At 40.0% G+C, this 13,164-nt stretch overlaps 1 protein-coding gene across 16 annotated transcripts in view; it reads right to left on the bottom strand.

Moving 5' to 3' along the window:
* SDK1 (sidekick cell adhesion molecule 1) overlaps positions 1 to 13,164 on the bottom strand; it is a 664,468-nt gene that overhangs the window by 513,502 nt on the left and 137,802 nt on the right. The window contains exon 1 of one of the 16 annotated variants that reach the window (XM_044979067.1): positions 2,859 to 2,965. The exons of 14 other annotated variants lie outside the window; for them this stretch is intronic. In XM_044979067.1, coding sequence (XP_044835002.1) covers positions 2,859 to 2,892 — 34 coding nt within the window. In that variant the 5' untranslated portion in view covers positions 2,893 to 2,965. Of the gene's footprint in view, positions 1 to 1,106; positions 1,446 to 2,858; positions 2,966 to 13,164 lie in introns of those variants that run through there. One more of the 16 variants, XM_044979066.1, reaches the window with a different exon arrangement.

The following is a 13,164-nucleotide window of genomic DNA, read 5'->3' as shown; positions in this document are numbered from 1 at the left end:
CGGCTATTGTTTGAGGGAATGCTTTTTACCTTAGGCCATTGTTTTACCTTTTCTGGTTTCATTTAATAACCCCTTGTGATCTCACTGTTCATTCAGGTAAGGGAATATTACATAGATATACTAAGAAGCTGTGACAGGGTGTAACAGCTCCTTTGAGGCTCCCTGCTGGAGGCCTCACAGTCTACACCCTGCCCCAGGATATTAGAGAGACAAGGTGGGTGAATTAATATCTTTTATTGGACCAACTTCTGTTGGTGAGAGAGAGAGAGACAAGCTTTCCAGCTACACAGAGCTCTTCTTCCGGTCTGGGAAAGGTACTCAGAGTGTTACAGCTAAATACACGATAGTATAGCATAAGTGAGAGCAAATGTGTGGGTTGAATGTGTTGTATTGTTGGGGGCAACAGTTTTAGGAAGAAATCACTTGAGACACAGAGAGCTGTAAACCTTAAAAGCATCCATTTATTGCCACACACTGAACTAACCTCCTTTGCGCCTCCTTTGTAGCCAGTTCCATGGAGACCGCAATATCAGCAGCCTTCTGTAAAGTAAGCTGAGCCTCTGTCAATAGGCGCTTCCGTGTAGCTTCACTGTGCAGGCCACACACTAAACTGTCACATAAGGCATCATTTAATATCTCCTTAAATTCACAGTGTTCTGCAAGGTTTTTCAAAATTGCTACAAATTGTACAACTGTTTTGTCTTCTTTTTGGTCTCTTTTGTGGAACCTATATCTTTCAGCAATTACCAATGGTTTCAGAGAAAAATGGGACCCCAGGATTTCCACAAAGCCACTGTAAGATTTGGTCTCTGGCTTAACAGAGTATAGTAAGCTGCGTAGCAGGGAGTAGGTCTTAGCCCCTACAACACTTAAGATCATTGGCACCTTCTTCTCTTCTGTAATGTCATTTGCAATAACAAAAAGCTCAAAATGCTCAATAGATATGTGACATTGCATTATAGTCTCCTCAAAAGGTTCCAGCGGCCCCATAAGTGTACCCATGCTTTTAGTTTCAGTTTGCACAGTTAGTGCAAACAAGCCAGTTCTCACCCCCTTCCAACAGCAAAAGGGCTTTTGGTTTTTGTTGTACCTTGACTTCTACTTACTTCTGTTGCTGGGGCAGCACAGGAATTCCATCCTTGTTGCCATGTTGTTGTATCCTTGGGGGCAACAGTTTTAGGAAGAAATCACTGGAGACAGAGAGCTGTAAACCTTAAAAGCAGCCATTTATTGCCACACACTGAACTAACCAAAAACCAGCCAAAACTGACTGGGCTTTCCCCTAATAATCTACATCAACTACCATAGCCACAACAAGATTCTAATACCATGACAACCAAATGCACAACAGAATGGACACTGCTACCTGAAATTTCCAATTAGAGGTGCAGGGGTGCAGATACACCTACAGTGGAGCACTCTTAGAGACACTACTCAAAGAAGAAGGGATAGCTAAATCTCAGTTCTGCCCTACATCGTCAGTCCTGAGAGATAGTAGAGAAGTGAAGGATTCTTATAAGAAAATTCAAACTTACTTCAGGCTCATTTTTAATCCCTGCTTCAAGTATCTTGCAGCTAACAAGATTCACATGTGAGGAATCAAAGGCTGCCCAAAGGTGAGCAAACCTAGCATACAGCTTTTGATTTTGGGATATTTACATATTTATTGATCAAGGGAGACAATACAAAACACTGATCAATAACAGAATGAGAAAACCAGAAGCCAGTCTGTTCTTCACAAAAATAACAAACTTCAGCCTCTTACTGCAATAGTTTGGTCAGCAAAAACCTTGCATAGAATTTAGTTGGGACATCAATAAGGCTAATGGGTCCATAACATGAAGGTTCAATTTTATCACCCTCCTTCAAAACTGGAATTATAATATATATATCTCAGTACCTAGGAAAAGAACCAGATTGATTAATAACACTAAAAAGGGCATCAAATTGGTGTCCACCAAGAAACATTTAAGCCCTTACCTTCTATATGAAAACTGGGCCAAATTCTGCCCCCACTTAGGCCTGTACATCCCTAGCAATTCCAGTGGGTTATTTGGGTAAAGAATTTGGTCCATTAACTATCCCCAAAGCTAGATATTTTTGTTGTAAAATTAGGGGATACGCTTCTGCTGCTGTTGCTGCAGGCCATGAAGTGAAAGTCCAATCGACAGAGCTTAAGTCATTAATATGCAGAATTAAAGATACAATAGTAAAGCTGCTTAAAAATACTCTTTCCAGTTGCTTTTTATTACACAAACTTCAGAATTCCTGTTTGTCAGTACCAAATCCCATGAGAATTTCTTAAAACTAAACTGCCTCTCCAAAGTCCTCCCACAGATGAAACTTTTCTTAGCTTTCAACAAAACCATACATTACTGTTTAATAGGAAGAACCAACACAGGCATTGTTCTTAAAAATACCCAAAAAAATTCAGTAAGTTTATCATTTTTTCCATCACTCCTATTTCCTTGGTTTTAGCAGATCTGGAGATTGTGAATTTTAACCTATTTCTGACTTGTTGAGTATGCAAATAGCCAGGGCCGGCTCTCAGTTTTTTGCTGCCCCAAGCAAAAAATTATAATAATAAAAAAACCTCCGAGAGCGCAACTGCCGAAGCAAAAAAAAAAAAAAAAAAACCACCCAGAATGCCGCCCCTGGAACTGTGCCTCCCCAAGCATGAACTTGGTTTGCTGGTGCCTGCTAGATCTGGTCCTGCAAATAGCATTATCACCCAGCTTTGAAATAACCACTAACTGAACTATTCATACAAAAGCAATGGAGGCAGCCCACAGCAGGCTTTGTCTAGAAGACTCAGATACACTGTATTTACAGTACCTACTGCTGTGAACCCCCTTTACCTGTCAATCTGTCTGCCCAGTCATAAAATGTCATCAGCCCCAACTGCGCAGCAAATATCTGTAACAGCAGTTGTGACACTGCACCCCATATTCTTCATAGTGATATGATATGATTATGACATAGTTATGATGTATTTTATGGAAGACAGATCATGTGTGATATCAATGAAAAGGTTATGATTTTCTGAATATGATTATCCTATTTGCATGCATGTATCATTTTAGTATCTGAAGTTAGGAATATTTGACTATGTAACTGTATTACAAATGTGTTTAAACCTGGGAAACACTCACTAGACAAGATGTTTTCATTCTGAAAAGCTGGGTGGGAAAGGGCCATTAGAGAAAACAATAAGCCTGGGGGCCTTCCTGAGGACACAGACAGTCTCCGAGTCGTGGCTGCTGGAACACTACAGGAACATGTGACCAGGTCACCTGGTGCTGGACTTCGTCTTGGGATATCAGTATCTTTCCACTGACTGGCATGGGAACCAAGCTTTGAAACAAAGGGTTCCCACCATATGCTAAAGCTATATAAGGCAGGGGAGTGACATCATCTTGGTTCTTCACTGACTCCCCACCCAAAGAGACTCCTGGAAACACCTGAGGAACAAAGACTGAACTGGGGGAAGTGCTGGACCCAGGCTAAAGAGATTTTTAGCCTGTGAAAGGAACACCTGGGGATTCCAAGCTGTAGACAAGTGAAGCTTGCCCCTTAAGAATCTGCAGCCTGCTTGTATCATCACTTAAATTGAGGATCTGATATTCATATCCAATCTATTTAATATATTAAGCTTTTTTTGTGTTTTTGTTTATTTGCCAGGTAATCTGCTTTGATCTGTTTGCTATCCCTTATAATCACTTAAAAATCTTTTGTAATTAATAAATTTGTTTTAATTTGTTTTACTTTTGTCTAAACCGGTGTGTGAGAGTCATAACTCGGGGCAGAAAGGTGTTGTGTATTCTTCTCCACATTGAGGTGGGGTGAATTTCATGAGCTTACGCTGTACAGTTCCCTGTGCAGTGCGAGATGATATAATTTTGGGTTTACACTCCAGACGGGATGCATGCCTGTGTAGTTCCCTAGCTGAAGCCTTCCCATCCAGGGCTGCTCACAGCGTCTGCATGTAACTGGGTGTAGTTGGGTGTGTCTCTACCTGTATGTGTGCTGGCGAAAGTGCAGGCTGGTCACAGCAGTACAGTGTAAAAGCAACCCAGGCTGGAGGGTCAGGGGAGCTCAGTGGTACCCCAGTTCCAGGTGGCACCCTGGGGGAACCCATCACAGAAGTATCTGCTGTAAAATCCTCATTTTCTGTTTTCTCTAACTTTTCTTCAGAGCTGAAGAGCCAGACGCATGACTTCTACATCTAACAACAATTTGAGAGAGAAATGATCACTATCCATTCTGAATTATCTGGAGGAAGTAAAATGTTCCTCAATTACAATACTCAGAAGTGAAATCTTTTATACGTACGATGCAGATAGTATGTAAAATTTTAAGTCCCAACTGTAACCAAACTAATTTAACAAGACCACCATAAAACTGGTATACAGTAATGACAACACTCGTGGGGATGTCTGCAAGGGATAAAGGTGAATCAGATTAAGTCTTATTAAACTAACTGGGTATTAAAATCACTTCATCACCTTTCTTAAGGGAAAGATTTACTGGCTGATTCAATTTCTGTCTTCTGTAATTCCTAACAAAAGCCTCAGAGGCTTCCTGTTTTGAAATGCATATACAGTTTGTAACTGAGAACTGGACCACTCCCTAACACAAAAAAAATTCCAAATATTTAAGAAACTCTCTATTTGCCCTTCATTGGAATGTAAAGACATTTATCCTTTCTAGGATGCCAGTTTCCCCCCTGCATCCAAATGTAACCCAATTTAATGCTCTTATATTTTTTATGTTTTGGGAACACATGCCAATCTTTCTATCATTTTTAACAGTTCATAGGGTCTAAGATTAGACATATGGTCTTTCTATTATCTGCTTCCACTCACTCTCCATGATGTGCTGTAGGACTTCACAGAGCCCTAAACAAACCATGATAACCAGATAATGAAAAATCTACTATTCGGGTCCAGAAAATGGATCCCACATGATTAGCTAGAGCGGATTCTCCTAACCTATCCCTCAAGCATTTTCGGTTTGTATCATGTCTTAACAGAGCGAGCGCCTTGTACACTACCTTCCTTTGTGTTGGCAACTGAATAATGTTCCTATGACTGGAAGCAAGGACTGTCTCTTAGTTACATGTTTGTACATTGGGGCCCTGGCTACTGTGCACAACCATAATACAAATAAACAAGAATGTAGCAACTGCTTAAATGGGTAAACAATATTAGGAATCTATTTGATCTTTTAAAATGCTATTTAGCAGCTGCACACAAGGAGGAGTGTCAACACCATATAACCTGCCAACTCACTGTAGAGCACCAGCAAAAGAGCCACAGATCACTGGCGGTCTGCAAATTATAATTTGGTAATCGCTTTTCCATATTGTCATTCTTATCCATTCACGTAATAATTTTTTTGCAGAGGATTATCTAAAATTTAATTTTATAAAATATGAGAACTTTCACAACGTTTTGGTTCTTCCATATGACCCATGTCATTGTCCATTAGCAGTATAATTTTTATTATGCAAAAAGTTTCAATAATAATCTATATACAGCTTTTAAGTGGGCATGAACCTTTGGCCAGAGCTGCAGCGACAGGAATATATAGCTTCAGTATATATATATATATATATATTTATTTATTTTTTAATTTAGATACTGAAATAATATATTCTAGTCCTGACAACTATGTCTACCGGTTCATTTTCACTTCATTGCCATGCCAGCTTCTTTTCTTAAAGGATTTTTTTTTTTACTGTACAATAGCTAAATTTCACCCACTAAGACAAATGAGAGTTCTTAACAATAAACTTAGTTTTATTTTTAATTTTAACTTCTAACAATTTATGCTCATCTTTTGTTGTTACTGGCATTCTCTAGAATTTATAAATGCTGTGAACTTTGACTCATTTCAATTCAGGTTTACTATGATAACTTATTACTATCTTCTACTAGTGAAAGCAACATACTGTATTGCTCTACACATACTAACATAGCTTCTTTGGTATGTAAAATGTCTTTAAAAAATCAGTTTAACAGATCATTTAAAAAAAAATACCATCAACAATCAGCAACCTAAAGGGACAACTAGATTTCTGAGACATTATATAGTCCCAAAGTAATTTCCAATGGGACTACAAAAGAAATAATTTCTGAGAAGATATGTAATCACTAGTCAGAAGATGAGATTCTATGTAAGTATGATCAACCTTGGAAAAATGACAAAAACATGTGTGTACTATGTATCAGTATTAACAGAAACAACAGAAGTGTGATTCATTCTCACAGCTACCAAACTAGGAAAACCAGAAGAGCATCTGCCAATCCTATTTGTGTAAGAAGGACAGTATTATAGTCATCAAGTGAAAGGCAGGATTCTTGAATTAAGAGTAACTCATAAAAGAAAATAAGTAGTACTGTTCAGTATTGTTAACATTTCCCCTTTAAACAGACCACTCTTCATAATATAGACCAGGGGTTCTCATACTGTGGGTTGGGACCCCAAAGTGGGTCGCGACCCTGTTTTAATGAGGTCACTAGAGCCAAAGCTCGATTGAGCCCAACTGCCTGGTGTCAAAGCCTGAAGGCTTCAGCCTTGGGTGATGGGGCTCAAGTTACAGGCCCCCTGCCTGGGGCTGAAGCGATTGGACTCTGGCCCCCCTGCCCGGGGCAGTGGGACTTGGGCAGGCTCAGGCTTCAGTCCCCACTCCTGGGGTTATGTAGTAATTTTTGTTGTCAGAAGGAGGTCACGGTGCAATGAAGTTTGAGAACCCTTGATATAGACAAAAAGAGGGAAAAGCAGTCCTTCTCACCTCACTTTTTTGTTTCCAAACTATCTAGCAAGTCTACCAGTGAAAAACATTATTTTCTCAGGTCCACTTTCAATCTACATATTAACATCCCTTATTTGTTGTTTAGATGATATCAGCAACTGTAACTCTGAAACTTAGGCTCCAAACTGTAGCATTCTACTATCATGAGAACATAACTACACTAATTCTCTGGTATAGCATCCCCATTCCTTATAAATGAGGAATTTATCCCTTAGACCTTTTGAATTCTATCTTACACTTGCAGAAAGGAAGCTTACTGACCACAGTCTTGCTGCTCCCCGTCTGAGTTATTAGAGAAAACAGAGAACCTAAAATGAAAGGAAAAATTAATAGTAAATTTATTGGTAAATTAATCAATGCAGAACATAAAATAACGATTGCACTGGCTGGAGAAGCAGTATCATTAATTCTGCAGCTGGCGTCCTAAGAGTGTTGTCCATCGGGGATGATTACTGAACCTGATTACAGCTAGGTTTCAGATCCTACCCTTAAAAGCACCTCTGGGATCGGAATCAGAAGTAAGTTCCAGTAAATCAGACTACACAAAAATAGCACCTTAAAATACTTCCATATCTGAAGGCAGTCTAAACTCATACCAAATACCAATCAGAGTCATATCATAGCATCTCATTAAATCTGCTTTGTGCCATTCCAGCAGTGCAAAGAAGACTCAAAACTGTCCTAAATTGTCAAAGGTGTAACTTGTGTGGCAAGGGAGCATGGCCTGAATGTCACTGAACCCCAGCTCCTGGAAAGCAATTACAGCCAGCTGTAAATTAAAGCAGTCCTGAGTCTGTTCTAATTTGTGATGGAGACCCAAACAGCTCCTGGGTAACACCAATACTAGAGAGGCACAAAGGTGGCATACAGCAATGTTCCCCACTCTTCCTCTCAGGTCCTGTGTCAGGCACAGATCTTCCAGACCTGACAAATGGATCCATTATGTCTCATGCTGGTAGAAGACTCACCAAAGACTGGATAAACAGTGACTTTTGTCTAAGCCTTTTCTTAGGCAAAACCTGATAACTACACTACTCCTCTACAAAACAGGCAAATTTAAAAGATGGACTCTGTAGGTTTTGAGAGGAACAAGCCCACTTGGTTCTACATTCACTGTATGAAGCCAGATGATTAATTTGATCTCCTATTACTTTAGGAGCTAACAGCGGAATACAGAAAAACATTAAATTAACAGTATATCCTAATTAAAATTAGTTGATATATACAATATACACTCCAGGGGCTGAATCACAAAGTTTATTTCCAAGAAGATTGTGAATCAATCTATTTCATTGTCACACCATCGATAAAACTTAAACTCCACAAATGATTGTCTTTATCTCATTACCCATTCCAAGAACTTGGTCTGCTCAGTTGCCCTCTCCTTGCTGAATGACTTGCTCACTGGAAGGACAAATTTCAACAATGACAACACAACCCAGGTGCAATAATTGGATGATCAAGTATTTGTAGTTTTAACACAGTGAAGAACTCAGATAAAAAGAAATTATATTCAATAAAAACGAGAAATAAATGACTTTGGGCTTTTCCATTCTCATTCCATCTCAGAAGTATTCCACTCACATTTCAACTTATAAATCACTTTGCCTGAGTACTAAATAGAAAAGACTGAATAGACTGAGAGACTGTGCAACAAAGGAAGCTAAGTGATTTTCTGACGTTTACGTAATGCAGACTTTTTTTCCTTATGATTCCTAAGATTAAATTTAAAAGATATCAGGGGTAATCTCCTGGTGAAGCTGAACACAGGAATATATTTTTGGAATGAACTCACAATAGGCTGGAGGACAATATCATAAAGTATAGTAGCCCAAAAAGAAGTTTGATGGGCAGAGGGAGTGCTTTGAGCAGATCAAGAATGGGAACAAGATAGTAGGAACTATATACATCTACACTGCAAATCATGAAATCGAGGGGACATCCCAGGCTGGCTCCAGGCACCAGCTTAGCAAGCAAGTGCTTAGGGTGGCCAATTCAAAGGGGCGGCACATCTGGGTGTTCTGCGGAAATTCGGCGGCATGTCCCTCATTCCCTCTCTTCCTCTTTGAACAGCCGCCAAATTGCCGCTGAAGCAGCATGGTTGAGTTGCTGCCGAAGTGCCGCCGCTCGTCTTTTTTTTGTTTGTTTGTTTTTGCCACTTGGGGCGACAGAAAAGCTGGAGCCGGCCCTGTGGACATCAAACCATGAGATTGACTGAGGTGACTTTATCTAGTCTGTTTGAACTTGGAGAGCACCACCCTGAGATGCACATTCTAGAGAATTAAATAAAGCTTTGAGAAACCTATTTTCAGCCTGTGGGAAAGGGAAATTTTACAACATGTTGCTTTCCAGAGAAGAAAAAAAGTCTGTAGAAGAGTTTCCCTGAAAGGCACTAGACAATTAGTGTTGACTAGTCATGCTCTTGATTGTTCTGGGTTTTTTTAAATAAAAGTTATAATTACATCCAATCTGGATTGTCTTCCTTACATATATTTATGAAAATTTTGAGAAGAAATTTGAAAGCCAGTCATACTAGTCTTATTTCCCACAACTGACTTGAAGCTAACCTTATTTTGAACCCGTTCTGTGCACACATAGGCACTCTCATCCATAAAGCAGAAGGCATCTACAGTATAATATGTTATTAGTGTTGCTGGCTTCGTAATACAGTTGAGGTTTACAATGAGGAGTTTGCTTATTATTTTAAAATATGTTTTTATTAAGGAAAAATATATCCTAAATATCCAAACAGCTTACAGTTGCAAAGAACCCTGGATGTTGTTGACCCCATATAATCCTTAAAATGCATTGGTCAAAGGTATTTATGCCCATTCAAATTAGAAATTTCAGTAGAGGTTTGAAATTGAGAGCACATTATGGTTAAATATTGTTTTATTTCTTTTATCCAACTGCTCATGCTGGGAGAATATAACAACACAAAGTGCAATAATAATTCTTTTTTAGCTATTCTGATAAGTACTGTATATTTTTCTGGTTGTGCTTTGGTTAAATTACACTGAACCAATTTGCCAGAAAAGAATGATTGATGAGGAAATAAAATGAATGATTAAGGAAAATATACAATCATTTTTATTGTCTATAAAATATACAGAGTAAGATTAACAACAAAACTTATTTAAACAATTTTTACCAAACTAAATGAACAGTCATGCAAGGAAGGAAAGGGTAATCTTTATAAAATATTAGTTACTTTTCATATTCTGAGGTTAAATTCTCAGAAGCTATTCCAGTTTCTACAGCTTTGAACATTTAAAATAAGTGTTTCCTTTATCAGTCACCTGCATCTTTCACTAGAAAAGCAACACAGCCTCCTTTTTCACACAGTAAAGCCTACAGAAAGATAGAAGAGCAGCTGCTTAATCTATGTTTTTGGTACCATCTCCAAAAATAACAGCATTTTTTATCCTGTATACAGTAACTCCTCACTTAACATTGTAATGTTCCTGAAAAATGCGACTTTAAGTGAAACAATGTTAAGAGAATCCAATTTCCCCATAAGAATTAATGTAAATGAGGGGGTTAGGTTCCAGGGAAATTTTTTTCACTGGACAAAAGACTATATTTTATATATATATATATATACACACACACAGTATAAGTTTTAAACAAACAATTTAATACTGGTACACAGTAATGATGATTGTGAAGCTTGGTTGAGGTGGAGTCAGAGGGTGGGATATTTCCCTTACTGCTAAATGATGAACTAGCAATTGGCTGAGCCCTCCAGGGTTAACTCTCTCACTTCTAAAAGGCAGCAGGAATGGAGGGAGATATGTACATTTCCCCTTTAAGTACACTGCCTTGTTAATTAGATCAGCTTGCTGAGACCACAGCTGCTGCAAGCTCCATCCGTCCTGAGCCTTAGTGTATCCCCCCTTCACTATGGAAGATGGGGTAACTGGGGTGCAGGAGCAGGGGGTTGGAGGGCACCCTGACATTAGCCCACCTCTTCCTTCCCTCCCCCCTGCACAGCAAGCAGGAGTCTTGGGGAGCAGCTCCAAGGCAGAGGGCAGGAGCAGCACATGGCAGTGGGGGGAGGGACAGCAGCAATTGCTAGCCTGCTGGGCAGCTGCTGCACTGGGAACTTAGGGGAGAGGGGAGCTGATAGGGGGAGCTGATAGAGGGGTTGCCGGTCCACCCTGGTTCCAAGCCCCCACCAGCTAGCTGCAACGGGCTGCTCTTCCTGCAAGCAGTAGATAAAGCAGGCGGCTGCCAAACGACATTAGAAGGGAACATTACACAACTTTAAATGAGCATGCTCCCTAATTGATCAGCAGTGTAACAACGAAACAACGTTAACCGGGACGACTTTAAGTGAGGAGTTACTGTACATGAACTCTCTACTAGTTCCACACTGTTACTATATGCAAAGCCTTGATCCTGCAAGCTATTCTGCATGCACAGCAGCCTGCAAGAGTGATGCCTTGGTGCTTGTCCTAAAGGCTGGACATTCTCACTGAGATAGTTGTTGCAATTCCCTGATTGGTATATTGTACTTGGTCCTGTGGGTAATCATACAGGACTTAATCAATATAGTGGTATATAGGTAGGACCCTACCAAATTTATGAAAAATGCATCACAGACCATGAAGTCTGGTCTTGTGTGTCCTTTACCCTTTACTATACAGATTTCACGGGGGAGACCAGTGTTTCTCAAATTGGAGGTCCTGACCCAAAAGGGAGTTGCAATGGGATCACAAGGTTATTTAGCAGTTGTGCAGAAGGAAGGGTAGCAGTACCGCAACCCCCCCTACAACTCCTTTTCGGGTCAGGACCCCTACAATTACAACACTGTGAAAATTCAGATTTAAATAGCTGAAATCATTAAATGTATTATTTTTAAAATTCTATGACCATGAAATTGACCAAAATGGACTGTGAATTTGGTAGGGCTCTATATACAGGATCAGACTGAGTGTCCAGAATCAAATAATAGCTTAATCCATAGTTTAAATAAGATCAGGGTTCTGCCCCCAAACTCCTTTCAAATAAACAAATGATAATGACATTTTTTCTCCAAATGTGGTTCTTAAGGGCTTGTCTACATGGTGGGGTAATGCACACGATGGGGATGTGATTTCTAAAGAGCACTAATGTTTTATGCATTGCCCTGTTGGTGCATGCTAAAAGTTCCCCGATGCACTTTAACAAGTACCGTTTCAAGCAGCACTACGTTAAAGTGCACTAGGAACATTTAGGGTATGTCTACACAGCAACTATAAACTCGCAGCTGGCCCAGCCAGTCTACTTGGGCTCGACGGGCTCAGGCTGTGGGGCTGTTTCATTTCTGTGTAGACTTCCAGGCTCAGGCTGGATCCCGGGCTCTAGGAACCTATGAAGTTAGAAAGTCCCAGAGCTGAGTCTCCAGCCCAAGCTCGGAAGTCTACACAGCAATGGAACAGTCCACAATCCGAGCCCTGCGAGCCCAAGTTGGCTGGCATGGGCCAGCCATGGCTTTTTCTTCACTGTGTAAACATACCCATAGTGCACAGCTGCAAGATCTACGTGGACACATTAGTGTGCTATAGAAATCACACCCCTGTAATGCACATTATCCCACCATCATGTAGACAAGCCCTCAGAAATACAGTCTGATATTTAACTAGTTATTCTCATTCTCATATTCTCAGTTATTCATTGAGGCTGAAGTGAGTTTATTTCCACGACTGACTTTTATCTGTACAGTTTTGCATAGTCAGTGAAATTACGGATACAGCATGCTGTTCCTTTTAGTCCTTCTTCTTCCTTAGGCAACTTCTATGACAGTTGGCCAGATTAATCATTCAGCTAAATCGAATTGGTGATAAGGCTGAATGTAGCAACTTAGAGAGGTATTACACTGTTGCTGGCCCCAGGGAAAAGTCTTCACTTCCCTGTTAATGTCTTGAATCAACAGGCAGACTTCATGGCACTGGCTGGATACTCAGAACAGCTTTAGATCTGGTAGTTCCACTGCTGACCAGATCTCTACCTTGCATCAACTTTTTGAGAAGATAGCTGAATTCAATAAACCATGCATAGCACTTTTTAAAGACTTCCATCAGGGCTTTGATCAGCACAGCAAGTAAGCTTGTGGGATCTGATAAGGCAACTCAGAATCGCTAGGAAGAGAATGTTATTGATAGAAGAGCTCTATACCAGAACAGAAAGCTGTGTTGGCATCAATGGCAGAAACATGGCAAGGTTTTCTGTCTCCATGGGAGATCAGCCAGGCTGTATTCTGTCACTATCATTGTTCAATACTGGCATTGATTGCATGATGGATAAGCTTGAGGAGGAAGCTGTCAGTAGCATTGAGCTGAACACTATTCTGCTTCAAAATCTGG

Source organism: Mauremys mutica, chromosome 11, assembly GCF_020497125.1.
Source record: "Mauremys mutica isolate MM-2020 ecotype Southern chromosome 11, ASM2049712v1, whole genome shotgun sequence".
Taxonomy (NCBI): domain Eukaryota; kingdom Metazoa; phylum Chordata; order Testudines; family Geoemydidae; genus Mauremys; species Mauremys mutica.
The sequence above is the reverse complement of the archived record's forward strand: the minus strand, read 5'-3'. Positions and strand labels throughout refer to the sequence as shown.